We start from the raw sequence: 21,483 nt of genomic DNA, 5'->3' as shown, positions 1-21,483 counted from the left end.
TCTAAATAGGGGTCGGCTACTCTGATGTACCAGGGTTCATGGTAGACTCAACTAGTAATAATACGTTTACAAGCCGTGTCCATGTGCACCAGAAAGAATCATGGATTTTCTGAGATGTTGAGAGGACCAAAATGAGTACTGTAAAATCAAACTTTGTTTTGCCACTGTCATCAGAAACACTGTTTCCGTTTCAACACTGTTGCAGTTTCCAACACAACAATGCCTCCCAATGATGATAAATATTTTCACGATTAATGACCAACAATGACCAAAACTCCTAATTCCAGTCAGGAAGTGTGGGTCTGACCCACACTTCCTAACTGGAATTAAGAAGTAGGAAGGAAGGGTTATTAGGAAGGGCATTATACAAACCTAGTACTTTTATCACCATTGTTCTTACTTTGCCAAGTGGCACTTCATCGGTCGTGCTCGCCAATAACAAAAAAAACAAATTAGCGAGCAGCAGACTGCTCTCAGCCCTGTGTGACGGCTGGGTGGTGTCAAGAACTAGGGCCGATCTCCGCCGCTTGGCACCTAGTCACCGAGGGGCCTCTTGGCTGACCTGCTCCCTATCCACCGTTCTCACGCTCTCTCTCTCTCTCTCTCTCTCTCTCTCTCTCTCTCTCTCTCTCTCTCTCTCTCTCTCTCTCTCTCTCTCACTCCTATCTGTGTCCCTCTCTGTCTGGCTCTTTCTGTTTCTCGTTTTCTCTCTCTGTCTCTCTTTCTGTCTCAGTCTTTATTTGTCTCTCTTTCTGTCTCTCTTTCTCTATCGCTGTCTTTATGTATTTTTAGCTCCGTCTCTCTCCATCTGTTTTTCTCTCTCTCGCTGTCTCTGACCCTTTTCCACCGGTGGGTACGCTTCAGACCCAGCACGCCTCAGCCCAGTTGCGAGGGTGTGGTATAGCCCAGCTCAGTTACGGCTTGTGTTTCCATCGCCGACAGTACCCTTATGGCAGGGCAGGGTTTAAGCCGTATTGTGATAGCCGCGCCAGCTACGTAAACATCCTGACCTCATAGCAGCCCTACTCAGTGTACCCTGGTAATAAATCCAAGGAAAGAGAAGAACGTGCACGATGAACAAAGAGCAACAATGTAGGACGTCCAAGAAGGGCGGCAAACTTTTGCGCGACATTTCCTTCAATAAAGGAATAGGAATATATTCAATTGAAGGAATATAAATGAAATGCGCCATATCCCTCTATCTGTCTCTGTTTCTCTCTGTGTCTCTCTCACTTTATCCGCTTTGCCCTAGTTTCACACTTTCAACCATCTCGACTTCTTATGGTACAGCGATGAGGTTCTGAGCAGTGAATAGGTGCCAAGAGTAAGGTAGTGGGCTGCTGTCCTGTTTCAATTCCATTTGGTACGATTCAGCTCATTTCCTATTTGTTCCCTAAGAAGCTTACTATCTAGTGTATACATTCCATTTAAGTATTCCAATATTTTTGATTATTTTTGTAATACTATCTTAATTCGGCAGTGACTTCAGATGAGATTGACCATTGATTCTTTGTTTGTGCCCAGTAGTTTGTCAGAACAGCGGTAGTAGACATAGTGCTTTCCTTGAGTGGAGGTGTCCGGTGTGGTCGCGGACCGTGCTGCATGGGGGGGTGTGGCCCCGGGCTCCGTGAGCGACGTCATGAAGCCCTTCGGCTCTGCGTGGCAACGCCCTCTTTTTAACTGCACCAAAACACACAGTATACACGTCCCCTTTTTGGTGTTGGTTCCAGTTTGATCCAGTTAAAAGAACAGCAGACACCGTCGGTGTTCAAACTCAGTGGAATTACGCAAAGATCTGCATTGCTCCGCTGAGACGTGGCTATTGATTGAAGGAGGACACACACGCAGAGGAATCAGCCCTGTGTGTGTGTGTGTGTGTGTGTGTGTGTGTGTGTGTGTGTGTGTGTGTGTGTGTGTGTGTGTGTGTGTGTGTGTGTGTGTGTGTGTGTGTGTGTGTGTGTGTGTGTGTGTGTGTGTGTGTGTGACAGGTGCTGTGGCGCATTATGATTTAATTTTTTTTACCCTTTGCGATGACATCATCTCCGTAGTAACAGCGGCATCACTGAGCTCACGCTAGCGATCCGTCAAGGTGACAACGGCGGGAATGACAGGGTGAGATGAAGGATCCAATGCATTAATTCTAGCGCGCCACACTCCCACCGGTAGCCAATCAGCAGCCTGGAGACGAGGGGTGGGTTGGGATGAATGACACATGCAGCATGTGTTTATAAAGCAGGCTGGGGGGCACGTGTTGGGGAATGAGGGGGGAACACTGTGGTCCTGTCTCTGTCTCTCTCGGGTCATTGTCTGTCTGTCAGTCTGCCAGTCTCTGTCTGTCTGTCTGTCTGTCTGTCTGTCTGTCTGTCTGTCTGTCTGTCTGTCTGTGAGTCTCTGTCTGTGTCTCTCTCTCTTTCACTTGTCTGTCTTTTTCTCTCTTTCGCACTCTGCGGGCAACCGACAATCTCATCTGACAGCCCCAAGGTGGTACGCTCAAAGGACCAAAACAAGAGCCCCCCCCCCCATCTTGCTATTCCTCCTCCTCCCCCCTTTATCCTCTCCTCCCATTTCTTTCTGCTGGTGGGGGGGGGGGGGGGGGGGGGGGAGGGAGGGAGGGAGGGAGAGAGGGAGAGAGAGGGAGAGGGAGAGAGAGAGGGAGAGGGAGAGGGAGAGAGAGAGAGAGAGAGAGAGAGAGAGAGAGAGAGAGAGAGAGAGAGAGAGAGAGAGAGAGAGAGAGAGAGAGAGAGAGAGAGAGAGAGAGAGAGAGAGAGAGAGAGAGAGAGAGAGAGAGAGAGAGAGAGAGAGAGAGAGAGAGAGAGAGAGAGAGAGAGAGAGAGACGTGCATGCCTCAGTGCTCTGTGGTGGCTGGGCTGGGCTCTTTGTCAGCGGCGGATAGACTGAGACGTATAGCATGTCTGCGGCGGGGGAAACCAACAGCGCAGTGAAGCCATGAAAGCCCAGCGTGAGAGGCTGAGAATCCCAGGGCTGACGCTGGAGTGAGTATTTGTGTTTGTCTCTCTCTCTCTCTCTCTTAATGGGAAGCAGGTGGTGTTGAACGGTGAATCCTCTGCGGTAGCATCTCTCCTCTCTCTCTCCGTCTCTCTCTCTCTCTCTCTGTCCCTCTGCTGTTTTCATTTCTCCCATCCTCAGAGCTCAGTGCAGTGTTAGCATTAGCCGTAGCATCCCTTTCTAGCGGAGGGAAGTCTTTATGTTTTTAGGAATCCTTTGTACCCTGACTCCCAAGACTGGGATGACAGTGTCCATTATGCATGATCGCATTCGTTTGTGTGTGTGTGTATGTTTACAAAAAATGTGAATACTAGATAAAGATAGAAGAGCGAGCCGAGATGATTATCTGCTTATATGGAAATGCATGCAGCAGATGCATGACTGACATGTTTGTTTTGGTAGCGGCTGACAGCAGGCACGCACATGAAACGTGTTCCACAACGCATTAAAGCTCCTCTGCTGTGGAATACCCTTTGCCCGGATTGTTTGGCACACGAATGGCGACGCAGGCCTCTGTTTAGAACTAGTTTTTAGTTTATTTAGCCTGTTTTTATTTCAGGCATAAACAAGTATTAGTCCGTGGCCCGTAGAAGGAGAAGCCTCATGTCTGTATGTTGATTACAATACGGGGTAACCGTGACGACTGAAATGTATTCTAATGAATTCATTTGTGTCCGATCATGGAGATTTTGTTATGGTTCTCATTATCGTTTTTTATGTTTGAATAATTAAAAAAATTCAGAGCAGACTCAGCTTAAACAATAGAAACCAAATCCATTGAAAGTTGTTGATGTTTTCACACAAGGAGAATTGAAATTGATGAAAAAAAAGCAAAGCGATCATTCAAATGCATTTAGAATCGTACTTTCAGTTTGAAGTGGGCCGTGTGTACGGACGACCTTTCAGCGATTCATCAATCGATATATCGATTGATGAATCATTAGAAAGTCTTTCAGCCGATCCTCTACACGAAACAACCCTGCTGTAGTAGACAGAAACAGCCCTGATCCTGCCCAGCCTTCTGCACGCGGTGGTCGGGCGTACGGTCTGTGTACGCCATATGTAAAGAGATGGCTATTTACCAGCACTTTACCGTTTAACTTCCAGCCTGACTCCCCGGAGCTTGAGCCCCACCCCCACTAGCCCCTGCAGCCCGTGCAGTCCCCTCCACGCGTTCCACTTCTGGAGGTAAGCCCACGACAAGCCCTCCGGTGAGGGGGGGGGGTGGGGGGGTTCGTTGTTGATCAAAGTGTTGTCGTCCACCTGCTCTGTTTTGTGTGTGCGTGAAGTGCTCCTGGGTTGTGGGAGAGGTACAGCTGGCAGATAATGGGTTTGTTTTGCTTGATGTGTTGGTCTATAATTTGTCTGTTCTGGAAAAAATAAAGTCAACCACTTCGGTGGAATCCTTCCATTTATTTTTTTTATTTGCTGTAGCTGTGATCGTCCCCGGATTGGTTGTTGGCATTGAAATTGAGTTTGGAGGAAAGAGGACATACTGAGGCTTATATAATCCTCTGCCCCCCCCCCCCCAACACACACACACACACACACACACACACACACACACACACACACACACACACACACACACACACACACACACACACACACACACACACACACACACACACACACACACACACACACCACCCAACCCCCATCTGTGATTTGGGTTTACGCTCCTCTTTCATGTGTTAAGTAGGATTTCAAACACATCAAAGTGGCCAATGCTCTCCAAATCTGTTTGAATACGCAGAGGATAAAATGGACTTGATTTAATTAAAAGTCCATCAGAAATAAATGGTCTTACGTCTGCTCCTCGTTATCTGCCGTGTCTTAACGAGGGCTGATGTATAATTGGGGGGACGCGGTTCTTAATTTCATGGCTTTCGCCGTCGCTACATGACGCGTGACGCGGTGGGAGCTCTTGTGAAAGAGCTGGATGACTGAATCCACCCGCTACTGCGGAGTGGGATGTTCCCGCTAATTCCCCCCCATGGGTGAATCACGTTGTGTCACAGAGTCACGTTGTCCTGTTTGGCTCCACTGTTACAGCATGGCGTGAAGAACATGGGGGGAGGGGCCCCATGATCCACGGGCAATCCATAAGAACATGATTATGTGCTTTGGATGAAAGTGTTGCCAAATGGCATGTATTTATTCATGTATTTATTATCTATGATCGATCTGCTAAAAGAAATGTCCTCTCTTAATACATGATTTGTAATAATTAGTCTTATGTTGACCTGATCTGAGACATTTTTTCAGGCCCAATTTCAGATTTAGGATTTTGGTCAATCTTTGGTGCAACCAAGCATTTCCATTGTCGGAGATTTCTTTCATCACATTCTTTTTCACTGATTTTCGCCATTGGACTGGTCACATTGTTCCCTGGCCGTGGTCGAAGCAGATGTAACTGCACAATTCAGTGTGTCATTCCTGGTTCCTGTTGTTCTGTACCCTTGCAGTGTTTTTTTCACTTACCGGTACTTTCTTTGTAGCACATGCAGCTATCTTTTGCATTGCTCTTAAGTCCTTGGTGCTTGTTTTGCAGTTTTCCCATGCTGTTAACACACACTTTCACCAGCCAAATGGCTTACTCTGTGACCTTGAACGTGTGTGTGTGTGTGTGTGTGTGTGTGTGTGTGTGTGTGTGTGTGTGTGTGTGTGTGTGTGTGTGTGTGTGTGTGTGTGTGTGTGTGTGTGTGTGTGTGTGTGTGTGTGTGTGTGTGTGTGTGGGCATTGTATTAGAATGATGCGACAACTTCAGGTCAATTACTTGCTGCTGTACCCGTCTGTCCGATCCAGGTGGGTTCCTGCCTGTCTGAGCTATTACACTAGTTTCATTTTGCAATGCATCTGCATCATGACTTCTAAGAAGCAGACACTGTGAGGGTGATGATGCAGCTATGGGGCTATCGTTGCGGACCGCGGAGCAAAAGGTCCCTTCAGTATTTTTAGAAGCAAAGCGGTACAGTACTCTTCACCTTTTTGGCAATCTGTGAGAATGACTTTAGTTTCCAGTTGTTTGGACAGTGTACTTGGCCATGATGGATTACTTGGGAAGAAGCACAGGGTTTCTTATCTCAAGCCTCACGGTACTTTATCTTGATGGAATAAAACAGACACTAGGAATATGTATCTACTTAAAAGAAAATAGTATTTTTGCGTTAGCATATGCACTTTATGCAAAAGCTGCGTTCTTTGCCGGAGAAGATGTTTTCGAGGATTTTTTTTTTTAATTTGTAGTGGTATAGTGGTAAATGACTGCATGACTGAATTAATGCCTTCAGATTCGATACGTGGGCACTGTTCATTTTAATTCATACCTTCTTATTAAAAGATTTGTGAATGCATCCGTGGTTAAAGGTTTGTATCCTCATTATGTACAAAAATAATTAAAAAAACTAATAGGGTTACACTCCAGTTTGATCATTAATAGTTGATGAAATATCGCAACTCCAGCCTTACTCGGTTTGGTACGCACTAAGTATCCTATGTCAAATGCCAGCATATCAAGTACCTATACATTTGAAATGGATGGAAGGAGGGATGGATGGATGGGTATTTTCTTTAATGTATTCTATAGGGTTCATATGAATAGTCCTGATGCAAAGCTGTCCCGTCACATAATCTCTCTGGTTTAAAGCCATATTTACTATCATCTAATTAGTTTAATGAATATTTTCCTCTATACCTTGTTATACCTAGCATACATTAACAAGTATAAATGCATGGAGGGAGTCCACATTTGGTTGTCTACATTGAATCCGTCTTCTATAACTAACGCCTAGTCGTCTATTATTGTCCCCTCATCCTTTCAGATCACCAGATCGCAATCTTCAATTTGCGTCCATTTGTACTGGACCCAGATCGGTTCCACAGATGTGATGTCACAAATTGTGCCCAAAAGGCAGCCAACCTAGATTTCACTGAAAACAACAAAACCGTTTCCCTCTGCTGGTGAATATAGGAAGAAGAAGATGTGAAGATTATGATCCGGCGAAAAGTGGAGCAGTTATAATTTATACAGTCAAGGTCATGCTTCTGTCATTTATTAATTCATCCGTTTTGAGGTGGAAAGGTCTTAAAATAAGAAAAGCTGTGACCGGTTCAGGGTCTATATTATTTAGAGTCCTCTCCGCCGTTGCAGAGGGATGAGTCCGATGGAGAGAGCTTGGTGGACATCCTGATATGGAAGCAGGCCGTGTGCCCTGACATGCTTGTTAATTATATTTTATAGTCTTGGCTGAGATGGTAGTGGAACATGTGGGTGTCAGGGTTGTTTTGCTGGTGTACCGTTTCAGGAGGTCTGGTCTTGCTGCATCAGGAGCAGCTGGTTAACTTATCGCAATTGTTTCAATCAGTCCTATTCTAGGATAAAAATTGTAACATTGCACCGTTTGTCTGCAACATTGACACAACGTTGTGTCCTGAATTGATTTCGTCATGTATTGGTAGCGTGTGTAGTGTAAGTGCAGACCCCCACAAAATGTATTCGAAAAATTCAGCTTGAAGAGTTGTTGCGGAGACAGTCTGCAATAGAATAGTTTTATTAACCGTACATGTAGGGCTCCTTCTCCTCCCTGATGGTGTGGACTGGCTGTGCCCCCCAGCCCCAACATGGCCCTTGTAAAAACTTTACAAGTTGACCACTTATCTAGCTACGACCCATCCTGTTTTATCATCACAGTGCTCCTCTGGCTCCCCAGACGCCAGCCTAAACAACGATGAACATGCTGTCTCTTCTTCTTCTGTTTGGCGTATTCAAAGCATGCGATCGATGGGCCAACTTTGTGGGGTTTCCACTATTGTCACCGTTTCACTGGGCGAGTATAGTGCCTTGTTAGGCTCATCAGTCGAGGTTTGTTGGGTTTTCAATACATTGTCTGGTGTGAATGGTACACACACACACTCACTCACACTCACTCACTCTAAGATATTACATTGATTTATTTTGCAATACATCTGTGATTCTGTGTCATAACTTATTCACACACACACACACATGTCTAAGATATTACTCTTGGAGTATTTTGCAATACTTCTGTGTCATCATAACTTATTCTCACACACACACACACACACACACACACACACACACACACACACACACACACACACACACACACACACACACACACACACACACACACACACACACACACACACACACACACACACACACACACACACACGCGCGCTATTACAGTTGTTTTATTTTGCAATGCATCTGCGATTCTGTGTCAAAGCTTATTCACACACACACACACTCACTCACACACTCCTCTCTGGACCGACTCATGGAAAAGCCCATTTCAAATATAAGAGCTGCTTAATACGCCAGACCTTAGCGTTGTCAGGGGGGCCAGACTGTAGGAAGGCTGTGTCTGCTGATGATGCAGCAGCATTCTGACTCACCGTCCCCCCCTCCCTGGATGTGAAATGGAAGATGCCTGTTACATGATACAGAGCATGTGGGGCAGCAGAGGTAGCCGCGATGTCAAAAGAGTTTGGGACTTCAGTCCCGCGGGACGGCAACACGGCGCGAGGAGCTAGAGGAGGGGGCTCCTATCCCCAGCAACACCGGAGACGGCTCGCTCACGTCGGCCGCGCGCTTCGCCGAGACCCCTCCTCCACGGATTTACTTTTTCCCTCTGAAGCGAGGACGACGGGGGAGAGCAGAGGACGGAGCGCCCTCTTCCCTGCTGGTTTTATTCTTGAATGGGTCCATGCCGCATCCGGCCGCAGACCCCGTCCCGCGCCGACCCCGTCCCATCCCGAGCAGAGGCGTCGTCCTCCTCCCCGTGTCTGGCGGGACCTGACCAGCCCCCCCCCCCCAAGGAGCCCCGCGGCGGACTTCCCCACACCCGGTCCGTCAGGACCTCTCGGGAGTCTGACTCTGTCGTCCCGCGGTCACCGTGACGACACAGACCAGGCGATGTCCGACCCCGGTTTGTGGACGCTGCTGTCCAACTTCAACATGCCCCAGTTCTTCAGCGGCGCGAGGCTGCGGCGCTCCAAGAGGTAACCTGGAGGAGGGCGACCTCCCTGGGGGGGGTGGTCTCCGGTCCGCTCCTCGGCTGGGACGGCTGGGTCAGAGGGGCTGGGGCGTACTCCATGCAGACGGTTCAAATTTGTGTGTTTTAAGACGGGTGGGAAAAACGGTTGTTTCTATCCATTTTCTACAAGATGAACAATAAGTCTGCAGCAGTAATGGATGTTCATATCATCATATTTCTGATATCAGACGATGCGTGATGATTTGTTTTTTTTACCGGGGACCGTGTTCCAGAAATGATGAGTGTTCTTGGATTCAAGAGTAGTGTTGCTGAACTGGTTTATTAAATGCTTTCATGATCAGTGGATACTGTTTACAGTGCTGCTCACTGCACATTATTTTAATCCATGGCCTGACCTATTTTTTCGTACAAAAGAGCTTAGCATACATCGAGTCTTTTTAGGACATTATGTACCATTAGTGGATCTGTTTGGTAACCCACAGTTATGAAGTGATTCATTTTCTTAAGACATTGAAAAGATCTCTATGAAGGATGAGTTGTTAAAAGTTATCTGCTTTCAGGTGAAGCACTTTAATAGATAATAAATGTAATGCAATGATTGTATATACATAATGGGTCTCAGTTAAATACAAAAAATATTTTCCTTCCAAACCTCTTGAGTGAGAGTGAGAGAATCTAGAATAGATTTAAAGGAAGAAGATTAACTTAATGGGGTGTGGGACCATTTTCATAATACGCTTAGTAATGCTATGTCGTTCCTTGTCATGCGACCTTAAACCTCTCAAACCAATACTCTGGAAGGTTAAGCAATGATGAAGAAATGCTCGCCTCGCTTTCCCACGGGGAGGACACAAGGAAGGTTGATGAATTCAGAACAGAATCAATGCAAAGCCCTTTAACTTTCACACATTTTAATTTAACATAGTCACTCTTCAAAATCTTCAGTCTCTAAATAGTGGGAAATGAATGAATGCATTTGTTTTGTTTTTGCTAAATAATGCACTAACAGAACACGACAGTCCTTAATCACCTGTGCTATTGTGTTATCTGGTTTAAAACAGTCCTTTTCTAAAAGATTATTTAAAGCAGGAGTCTCACATGTCCGCAGTACAACATGGCCTACTTTCCTCTGCCTTATCATCTCCGCCCGCGGCTCCTTCATCGGCCTTAAGCTGTGTGAGACGATCCCTTCCCTCACATCAGCACCTACACTGGCTGAGCTGCTGTCGGCTCAGAGCTCAGCCTATGGCGCGGGAACACGTCCCATCATAATGAACAATGACCAAATGGTTCTGTGGTTATTGTTCAGTAATTCATAGTGAAATGGTTCGTCATTATGGGGAGACGTTGGTGTCTTTGAAAGTGCCACTGTGATTCTCATTTGAGATTTGGCCAAACAACATTTTTGTTACCCTAGGTTGCTGTATTTATGTGTTGATTTGTGATTTTCAGTACTTCAACCATTGAGTCCAATGTGGCAACAAAAAATCCAATGATTCGTTTGAAAATGCATGTACAAGCCAGCACATCATAAGCTGTTGATTGGTCAGTGTAACAACACTGTCGGTTGCTACACGTCACCTAGGGGGCTTTTATAGGGTTCCTATAGCCCATGGACACAGGGTGAGATGATAACAATACAGAGCAGGGTAGGAGATCTCTGTGTGGGTGTTTGGGGGTGTGGGCTGATGTGTGGTTTAACCTGTGCACAATGTACAACAGCCATCATCCACACACAATCCACAGTATTTGCGTCTTTTGTGTTTAAGTTCTGTTCCAAAAGTCTCTGCTTGGTGTCTATTCTGTGGAATGTGGTTCCTTTGGAAGTGGCCTTTAAGCGCTGTGTAATGAAAGGTATTTTTGTATTCAAGTCAAGGCCACAGTGTTTTGAATCCATAAGAATGCTGCATGGATTTTGTTGTTTGTTGGCGATGCTCCGCCATATTGAGAGGTCTCAAGAGAGTTGTAGTCTTTAGCCAACATAAATATACCGTACGCTAGGCAAATTTAAACATTTTTTGCCACGTCTTACATGACAAACGCTGTGGAAGTTTAAAAAACAACTGTCTTCCCTTATCGACAAATACTTGCAAGATAAATAACCAATTACGAAAACAACATTAAAACAAAAATAATAATAACAGAGATTTGAATGCTCCTATGCTTCCAAAATGGAGGCGTCATTGCAATGTGACGCTGTGATGACCAATCCCAAGTGTGTGTGTGTGTGTGTGTGTGTGTGTGTGTGTGTGTGTGTGTGTGTGTGTGTGTGTGTGTGTGTGTGTGTGTGTGTGTGTGTGTGTGTGTGTGTGTGTGTGTGTGTGTGTGTGTGTGTGTGTGTTTCGGGGGGTCTGGATGTAATCCAGTGAGGAGGTATAAATAGAGTATATTAAATCTGATCCTGTTTGACTGGGCACCTGTCTACCCTTGGTGTTATTTGCTGGCTGCTTTTCGAGGTGTATGTTTTGTGAAATCTAAGTACCTGTGGCATGAGATTAGCTCTGTTGCTACGTTTCATCGATCCGAAACCGATCAACTGAGTTGCATAAGGCTCTTGGCATTTTTGTCTTTTGTACAGGGATTGGACTTCCAACTTTGGCGATTAGCAATGCAACTACTTTATGTTAAAATGTGACTGAACAGAACAGTTCATTTATGTCATTTATTTATTACTTTTACAAAAATCATGGCAATGCAAAAAAAAAGTCAAATATCCTCCTGAATCCATCTTCAAAACATTCTGTTCTCTGCTGCTCCTCTTCTCTGTATCATGGGGCAGTGAGGCGTCGCAAGTCACTGAAGGTATATGAAGTCGACCTCCTGATCACCTCTAATGAATAGTCAATGGGGCTCTGTGTACATCCGGTGGGGGCTTCGCTCCCTGGCTGCTCGTCATGTCTGAGGTAATCCTCGAAAGGCTCCGCAGTCCTTGCATGATTTCACTTTACAATAAGGGTGCATTCAGTGGAGGTTAAATAACACTAATTAATGCGGTGTAAGTATTAACTAACGGTTAATTGACAGTGAACTAAGGGTCTAGAAATAATGGACAAATGGTGTTCATGTTACCTAGGGTAGTGGTCTTTATGTAAGGTATTCATTTATAAATGCTTTGATGACTCCCCATAACCCTCAAGCAATATAAAAATGAATTAATGTTGATTCATGGTTCCTTAATGTACCCTTAATGTAAAATGTTACCTTTCTTTTTGTCTTGTGGTTGTTTAGCTTTGCCTTAGAAAGATGAAGGCATATGTCATTTTAGAAGTGTGAACTGTTGGGATGCATATGTGTGCATACTTGTCTTTTAGCAATGTATTAGAGAATCTGAGCACAGTTTGTCACCTGAACATGGCTCTCTCTTTCTCTCTATTTCTCTACCTCTACCTCTCTGCACCGTGATACAATTATGCATCTTCCCACCATACTAATGGCTTAAGTCAAAAGCCCTATTTAAGTCTTTTAAGCATTTTTCCTGTGACATATTGCGAACAAACAACCATTCTGCTATATTTCAGAGGCAAAAAAATACAAGATTAACCGCAAAAAATCTCCTCTCTCGCTCTGGTGATTCATGATCTATCTTTGACCTTGCCGTTGACCTATCGCTGCACACCCTGCTGCTGCTCGGCCTGGACCACCTTGGATCTAGAGCAAACCTGGGAGATCTCGCTTAAGGTCAAACGCAAATAACAAAGTGGGGCGCACACCCTTTTTGAGAGGTCACCTAATTAAAAAAAAAACGGAGTGTGCCGAACGTCTCGCGCTGTACTCTGATTCTGAAACGCCGTTTCACACCACGGCGGTGCCAGTGACTGTCACGCCGATTTTAACTTGGTTTGATCATCACACCAGCTGGGTGTTTCTCTATTGCCAAATCCAGCGTGACACAAACGTACTGTTTCTCTTTTTGGTTCACCGAAGAACAAAAGAAACAAAACACTCATTGGTATGTGCACCATGAACCGGGAGCGAATGGAAGGGAGCCATCCAGTATGAAGACATCTAGGGACTCTAACCTCTCCTATAACGGTATGGAGCCATCCAGTATGAAGACATCGAGGGACTCTAACCTCTCCTATAACGGTATGGAGCCGTTCAATATGAAGACATCGAGGGACTCTAACCTCTCCTATGACGGTATGGAGCCGTTCAATATAAAGACATCGAGGGACTCTAACCTCTCCTATGACGGTATGGAGCCATCCAGTATGAAGACATCGAGGGACTCTAACCTCTCCTATAACGGTATGGAGCCGTTCAATATGAAGACATCGAGGGACTCTAACCTCTCCTATAACGGTATGGAGCCGTTCAATATGAAGACATCGAGGGACTCTAACCTCTCCTATGACGGTATGGAGCCGTTCAATATAAAGACATCGAGGGACTCTAACCTCTCCTATGACGGTGGGGAGCCGTTCAATATGAAGACATCTAGGAACTCGTACCGCTCCTTTAAGAGGGGAACCAGCCAAGAGAGAGACCTTGGTGGGAACTAGGTTGAATCAGATCTCGTGTTTTGCATCCAAACCTCATCTGCTGTGATGCTCAGTACACACACCCAACAAATAACTCATTATGAAATGTCAAGACACACGCACACACGCGCGCGCACACACAACGTACTGTGGGTGTTGTTTTTACTATAATCATTAATGGTGTTGTGTTGGATTCCTCTGGCTCGGTGTAGAAGATATTGTTTCCTTCCAGCCCAAAGCACACGGCCACGTCGGGGCTGAAAACAGCCTGCTTTACATTTCTATGTTCCCTACGTGTTTCTCCCAGAACAACAATATGATTGTAATTATTTTTTGGGTGGCACTACAAATATGAGGCGAAAATACGTGCTCTCTGGCCTTTGTGGTTTTAGCCTCTACAGGAACTTTATTATTATTCCTGGTTCTGTGTCTCCCTGGAAACCTCGCTTTATCCATTTTGTGCTGATAGGGGGGGGGGGGGGGGGGGAGGATAATATGTATCTGGACAGAAGAGCACTTGAGGTGGAGCACTGTGTCTGATTTGTTTACGTCTGTGTTTGGTGTGGACAGCTGCCGAACCAGCAACAGGAAGAGCCTGATAGGAAGTGGGCAGTCGTCAGCGTTACCCCGACCACACTCCCCTCTCTCATCACTCACAGGTAGGAACCGCACACACTGACTGACTGGCTGACTGGCTTATTCTTTATTTCAAGGATAGCCCCTTGAGACGTACCGTCTCATTTTCGAGGGCTTTCTTACAAACAACACAAACATAATAAAAAGTGAATACTAAACATAATGCCAAACATATAAGCACAAGGACACAGACACTCACACACCCATGCACACTCCAACAATGCTCCCCATGGATGAAGGTATTTATTCCCATTATCTTCATGTTATATCATATTGAGTGTCCGGTGTCTAGTGTGGCTTGTCCGGTTCGATTGGCAGACGAAAGGTTGCGTGTTTGATGCCCAGTAACTGCAATCAACCTTTTAGACATTCTAAAGCTTCAAGAAGATAAGCTAACTGCTCCTTGATGAAATGTATCTGATTTCACTTTAAGCTGCTTTGAATAAAAGAGATTCATGATTAAAAAACAATGTTTTGAATAATTTGTACCTTGTAATTTTAAATTATTTATTTAATTAACCAACCGTTATTAATTAACTTTTTGTTATGTTTTTATGAATGACTGACAAATCGAAGTATATTATATAGGGATTTATTCATTTTCATAAGTTGGCCCTGATTAATAAAACTGAGTTAGTAGACTTCTGAATGAACCATACTGTATTGGGTGGTAATATGTTTGCATGAAATATTATCCCTCCTCTTAGGGTCGAGCCCTCAAGACAGTCCAAGGAACTTCTCTCCCAGTGCCTCTGCTCACTTTTCCTTCGCCCGAAGGTAAGAACTCTCCTGCATATTATGGTCTGGAAAAGTGCAACAGATAGAGTAAAAATGTATCTATAAAAAATCTTAAAGCATTGAATGTTCTGGAATTGGCTTATGTTTCATCGGTCGTTCCACACTTCAAATCTATTTTTAAATCAACCGCTCTGTGTGTGTTTAAAATAAACCTCTAAAGTTTCTGCGGCGGTCAAATTCCAAAAAAACCTTGATGCTACAACATAGCTACAAACACTCCAGTGTGGGACTGAAAAAGAGCCCCCCACTCCCCGACAAATAAATACTATCTGTTCTTTACTAATTAAAACCTCTTTATTTCCTACATAGTCTTTATGCTCTATTTACTTTTCTGTTTCCTTTATCTTCATGACGAACTACAGTCATTTCCACAGAGCAGACAGGTAAACCCACGCTAGGTTACCATCCATAAACCCCCCGTACATCGCATCCCCCCCCCGCCCCCGTGATGGCACTCATTTTGAACCCCATTGTCGTGGTGATATACAACATGTTTAACTGTTCTACCATGCCATCCAATCAATGTGTTGATCACTGTACCTCAGATTTCATTGGCCAGGATTGAATTAGTCCTGAGCTACAGTGATGGATGGATGTTTTTTTTTTTATCAAGTACATCACGTTATTAAGTTATGTGTGACCCATAATATTTGGGGAGTGATGGTTCTTTAAAGAAAGAACGATAGTTATGTTATTATAACTCTAGTCCTATGATTGTAGACGGCTAAGCCTACATGAAATGGAAGCGTCTTTAATGGGGACGTCCATACCTGGCGCTATGGCAGCTCCTTTTCACAGTGCCGTCATCGTAGGACCAACACAGCTGTCCCTCATAACACTAATTAACAAGTCTGCCACCAGTGCCCTGGTACATCAAAGGAGCAGACCCTTAATTAGTCTGATGAGCGACAGCTGGGGCTGTCCTGAGATGAACCGCTCTGAGGAAGGTCTATTATTGTTAGAGCGTCTCCGTGCCATTCATTGAGGCTGCGTTCTTTTGATTTATTGAGTTGAGTAACCGATACGATGATGTCGTTGTTTGCCAGGTCCGACGGGCGCCGCTGGTCCCTGGCCTCCCTGCCCTCGTCGGGCTATGGAACCAACACCCCCAGCTCCACGGTCTCGGTGAGACGCCCCCCCCCCCCCCCCCCCCCTTCCATGAGAACCGCGGAGCAGAGTAGAAACCGTTTTATAGGACGACTGAAGTAAACTCCTCATGTTGGCAGAGGCATCGATGGAGCGAGGGACCGACCTCATGGGTGTTTTTACGGCGAACATTAGGAGAACTCCATCAGAAAGAGCTGTATCCACGGCCCCCTAGTTAAAACGATCCGCTTAACTAATTCAGTGAGAGTTAAACACAGCCTACACTTCCCAACCCCACAATAACCGACCGCGTCATCCCTCGACGAAACTCACTATGGACACAGGGAAGCACCTCATCGTCGTGCAAACCTACTGGTAATGCACGCGACAACACAATACACAGATGGAGTCCTGCAGAATGGAAATCAAAGCCCCCCCCCGCTCTGCCCGGCCTACGTCACCCCTGGCGACCGCTCGTGTACCGACCGGCGGTTTTCCCCGCAGAACGACCAGGCAACCGGCGAGTTTTGCGATGGAAGCCCCCGGGGGTGCCGTGTCCCTCCGGTCCGGTCCAATGTGTGCTCATTTCATTTGCAGTCGTCCTGTTCATCACAGGAGAAGCTGCACCAGCTGCCCTTCCAGCCCACCCCCGACGAGCTGCACTTCCTGTCCAAGCACTTCTGCACCGAGAGCATCGGGGGGGCGGACGAGTGCCGCCGCGTCACGCCCATGCGGCCGCGCTCCCGCAGCCTCAGGTACGCCGCCGACATCCCATAATAACATCATGATATCATATAGGATATAATATTGTGGGGGGGGGGGGGGGGTTCCTTCAGTGTCCGCACTGACGACGCTCTGGATGAAAGTATGCATGACCGCGAAGAACATAGATGTGTGATTTAAGTGTCAAAATGTTGTCAATGTTAATTGGTGTCATTCTGTTTGGCAGCCCTGGAAGGTCCCCGTCCTGCTATGACCATGAGATCGTAATGATGAATCATGTGTACAAGGAACGCTTCCCTAAGGTGAGCACACGCTGTTTACCGCCCCCCCCCCCCACGAAGCGTAAAGCGGAACGATGTCATTCAGTAGGAGCCCGGACCAAAAAACAAACATCCAGCAGTCCACTACAGATGGGGCGAGCACTGGTGGTTGAAAGGTTTCATGGCCATATACCAGGTGGAAAGAATGAAATGGACCCCTTCATAAAGTAAAAATCAACCTGTATTCCTAGCTGTTCTTAAAACACTGAAGGATCACCGACATCCCATAATGATGTCATGACGCCTCAAGAAGCTTGTTGATTTTTTTGAATCCGTCACTGCAATGGTTTCTATAGACTGCCGAGTGAGATTTCACAAAATAAACACACGGCAACAAAAAATGCCATTATTTATTGATGACAAATCATCACTCTTCCGCCAAGCAATATAGTTTATCAAGACAGCAAAATGGTTGCTGAATAGGCGAGCAAACTTTGAGATGGCAGTGCATTAATACTTAAAATGGATGTTTGCAGAGTATTTACAGAGTATATTAACAGCTTCAAGCCAATCAGAATCAAGGACCAGGACTGTTTTTTATCTGTTTTAAAATGAGCCAAACCCAACAGAGAACTACCTGAAGAGGCTTCTTTGAATTTTGGAACCACTGCAGTGGGACCTCATTTATTATTTCCAGCTGTGTACCTCGTTCCCCTTACAATGCTACTCACCTAAACGGGAAACTCTATCGGAAAACTGTGTAATTATTCAACATTGATCGTGAAAACGTATTAATAAAACAGAAGCCAATTTGATCGAAGGTGTTCTGGCCATTTTCAGGTCTCATCTGTGCATCTTCTATTCATTCATTGCGGACGTTTGTTTTGAATAGCTTAGCACTGCTGGCCCTTCAACCCCCTAACCCCCCCTCCCCACCTCCCCCCTCTCCTCCTCCTCCCCCAGGCCACGGCCCAGATGGAAGAGCGCATCCTGGAGGTCATCCGCAGCAGCTCCCCGGAGAGCGTGCTCCCCCTGGCGGACGGGGTGCTGGGGTTCGCCCACCACCAGATCATCGAGCTGGCCCGGGACTGCCTGGAGAAGAGCCGGCTGGGGCACATCACCTCCAGCTACTTCTGCGAGCTCACCGACAAGCTGGAGCGGCTCTTCCAGGAGGTGAGGCGCCCGTCTGGCTGCTCATCGTTTAGGGTATTGATCGTGGAGGGCTTTCCTCCGTGGGCGGTTGGCCTCATGAGTTGAATTCGTCTTCACAGGTACAATCTGGATGCATTGAGTGGGTTTGGTTGCAGTGAAACCTGTTGCAGTTGGTGTTGTTATAAGTTGTCATATTTGAATGTGCAGCCATAAGCAGACGGCACCACGGCTTATAATGGATATAATTGTGTTAGAATGGGATTGTTATTCACTCCAATGCCTTTTGTAAAGGTCTCACGTTTTAGGAAGTGCTTTCACATTTTTACGAGGGCAAAGCATCTCTTTGAAACAATGAGGGCAGACCAATGCCAACATTAGGAAAGCGAAGACCAGAAAGAGAAAAACATTATTCATAGGAATCTAAAATGCAGGTCAACGCCGCAAGATAGCTTGTGCTCACAATGTTGGTCTCCAGCACTAGAGAAGCACCAGAGAATGGGGTATGATGTTATTTTCTGGTTGGACGAAGATGTAAGATGAAGTAAGATGAAGAGTGTGCCTGGGTTCTGCATTGTCTGTTTCTCAGTCGAGTCAGTGTGTCTGCGTTTCGTCTCTCTCTCTCTCTGCAGTCCACGGAGCGCTCTGACAGCGAGGAGGTGAACTTCATCAAAGAGCTGGTGAAGAAGCTCCTCATCATCATCGCCCGGCCTGCTCGACTCCTGGAATGCCTGGTACGTTGCTACGTGACTCCTGTCTCCCGCCACGCCCGGGAGAATGAGACATTTCTCTGTGATCGTCTGCTATGTAAAGAGCCCGCCTCTTTGGGTAGTTCATCAGATGATATCCAAAATCACATTCCTAAAGTTATTTGAAATAGGAAAAGTGCAGTGACATGTATTTAACAGTAATTCATAACACTCAACATAATCGCTCATAAGAAATACAGGTTCATATTAAATTATGATTTATGATTTAGATTTAGTTATCAAGTTTTCAGACGTGTACAGCTAATTAAAGTCCCCTCTGGTTCTTCCATCGTATATGTGCCCCTCAACCAATGACACAATGCCACAGCCTCTCCACGTACGTTCCACCATGGTACCGCTGACCATGTTTGGGTGCATTTGTTTCTGCAGGAGTTCGACCCGGAGGAGTTCTACCACCTACTGGAGGCGGCCGAGGGCCACGCCAAGGAGGGCCAGGGCATCAAGACCGACATCCCCCGCTACATCATCAGCCAGCTGGGCCTCACGCGAGACCCCCTGGAAGGTAGGCGCCCCCCCCCCCCCCCTGGAGCCGTTGGTCTGATGCTCCATCTCCTGTTCAGTTGACCGGGATACGCTGGAGTCAGTGGAACCATCTCCATTTAGTCCAAACTAATATAAAGTCACAAAGCTGTGTGTGTGCGTGTGCGTGCATGCGTGCGTGCGAGAATATATATGTACATATACTGTATCTCTTTACCTCTTTCTATAAAACGGGGAGCTCAAATCAAGCAATCTGATTAGTTAATATCTGTGGAACAGTAAGTTATGAAATCGAATTCCTTTTCTCAATTCAGTATCACTCCGCGTCGGAGATAGAAGCCATTAGCCTGGCAAACTATGATAGTTGGCTAGGGCCTGTCAGCCCTCCAACGAGAGCTAGTGCTTTAATATGTGTGTGCTTTATTCGGTGTGTATTTCCGAATAAAAACTTTAATTTTCATTATTTTATTTTATCCATAGGATGAGAAGTGTAAAAACACTCTCATTTTAACCTTTAGTTAATTGCTGGCGAAGATGTTTCGGCCTGACTGTTATAAAGGAAATTCGATTTGTCCCATAAGTAACTGTTCTTAAAGTAAACCAAGGAAACCCGAACGTCTTAATTAAATTCCTGCAACTGTAGGAGAAAAATAACACAACAACTGCAACAAGAAAATCGAAAGAGGTGTTAACTAAGCAAATCTTTGACTAATGTGTTGTACTGAACAGGCTGTCTAATTGTCCCGCCATCTCCCTAGACCCAGGGACCAAGCATCGTTATGACTAATTAGAAGGAAGATGGCCTCCCTGTAGACCCCATCCTCAATATCAGCCCGTTCCTCTGCCTGTCCCCCCCCCCCAGAGGCCGTCCCGTGGCTCATCGGCCTGATGTCTCAAAGTGTCTGAAGCAGACCTAGAAGGAGAGGGACAGATGTTGGGCACCATTAGAAATAGCTTTAACCATCAGGGGACCAGATAAACCCCTAACGGTACCGTTGGTTTTCATCGGCGTGGGGACTTTAGCGATCACACACACCCACTCGCGTCTGTGTGTGTGTGTCTTGACATTTCATAATGAGTTATTTGTTCTGGACTGGGAGGTTTTCTTAATGGCTGCTGAACATGTGTTAATGTTTCCGTTTCACCGTTTCCACTCCATTTACTCTCAATTCCGCGTGAGGTTTGGAGTCAGCACATTGGAGCCATCCGGTGAACGGCATCGTTCAAAGTCCCCAGGCCCCAATTTATCCTTTATTCTTTTTTTTCTTTAATGAAGATATCTTGCCATCTTGGTGTAGAGCATGTGCCAAGTGTTCAATCTTTTGGACACCATATCATCAAATTCTCCAATATCGTCAAAAATTCCAGAGAAGTAGTTTTCCAAAGGTGCTCAGAGAAACAGAGGAGCGTGTCTGACCCGTGTTGCAGCGTGTTCTATAATCGTCTTAAAGACTCTGCGAACAGGGAGGTGTTAGCAAGGCGTCTGGCAGCAGTTCGCTCTGCCCTCACACACTGCTGCTCAGAGGGGCTTCCAGTGAGACCCCCCCCCCCTTGGCAATGCTCTGACAGGGGTTTTGTTCTGGTTCTGCTGTAGAGATCGCTCAGATGACGGGCTGCGACAGCGGCATTGCAGACACGCCGGAGTCCGACGAGTCCCAGGTGAGTCCACTGACCCGTGGATGAGGTTGATGAGTCCGGTGACACTTTAAAGGGGACCTATTATACCACCAGGTGTGAGTGGGATTAGCCATTACAAGACATTTTGAAAATCTGCCTCTTCTGACATCATAAGTGGGCATGTCCACCTAGATGTATGACAGATAGATGAGAAACGTTTGTCGACGTACAGTCCACTGGGTAGGCTGGTGGACTGATCTATCCAGCGTAATTCTAGGTTGACACGCCCACTTGTGATGTCAGAAGAGGCGGATTTTCAAAACGGCTTGTAATGGCTAATCACAGTTACACCTCGTGGTATAATAAGTCACCATTAAAGGGGAACTGCCCACTCTGCGCTTTACTGTCTGATCTAAGAGAGTATGGCTTTATATGCGGTCTGTGTCAATCAAAT

The 21,483-nt window shown here is 46.0% G+C and overlaps 1 protein-coding gene across 12 annotated transcripts in view; it reads left to right on the top strand.

Annotated features, from left to right (window-relative positions):
- Positions 1–21,483, top strand: part of mast4 (microtubule associated serine/threonine kinase family member 4) — a 69,781-nt gene that overhangs the window by 26,969 nt on the left and 21,329 nt on the right. For 3 of the 12 annotated variants that reach the window (XM_060050354.1, XM_060050348.1, XM_060050357.1), the window contains 11 exons: positions 4,114–4,194; positions 14,081–14,169; positions 14,854–14,923; positions 15,307–15,327; positions 15,991–16,069; positions 16,628–16,785; positions 16,980–17,055; positions 17,977–18,186; positions 18,795–18,896; positions 19,302–19,434; positions 21,007–21,071. In XM_060050354.1, the coding sequence (XP_059906337.1) occupies positions 4,114–4,194; positions 14,081–14,169; positions 14,854–14,923; positions 15,307–15,327; positions 15,991–16,069; positions 16,628–16,785; positions 16,980–17,055; positions 17,977–18,186; positions 18,795–18,896; positions 19,302–19,434; positions 21,007–21,071 (1,084 nt within the window). Of the gene's footprint in view, positions 1–2,621; positions 2,994–4,113; positions 4,195–5,381; positions 9,034–14,080; positions 14,170–14,853; positions 14,924–15,306; positions 15,328–15,990; positions 16,070–16,627; positions 16,786–16,979; positions 17,056–17,976; positions 18,187–18,794; positions 18,897–19,301; positions 19,435–21,006; positions 21,072–21,483 lie in introns of those variants that run through there. The other 9 variants (XM_060050353.1, XM_060050359.1, XM_060050358.1 and 6 more) reach the window with 8 other exon arrangements.

Source organism: Gadus macrocephalus, chromosome 4, assembly GCF_031168955.1.
Source record: "Gadus macrocephalus chromosome 4, ASM3116895v1".
NCBI lineage: Eukaryota > Metazoa > Chordata > Actinopteri > Gadiformes > Gadidae > Gadus > Gadus macrocephalus.
This window is presented reverse-complemented; position numbering and strand designations above follow the sequence as displayed.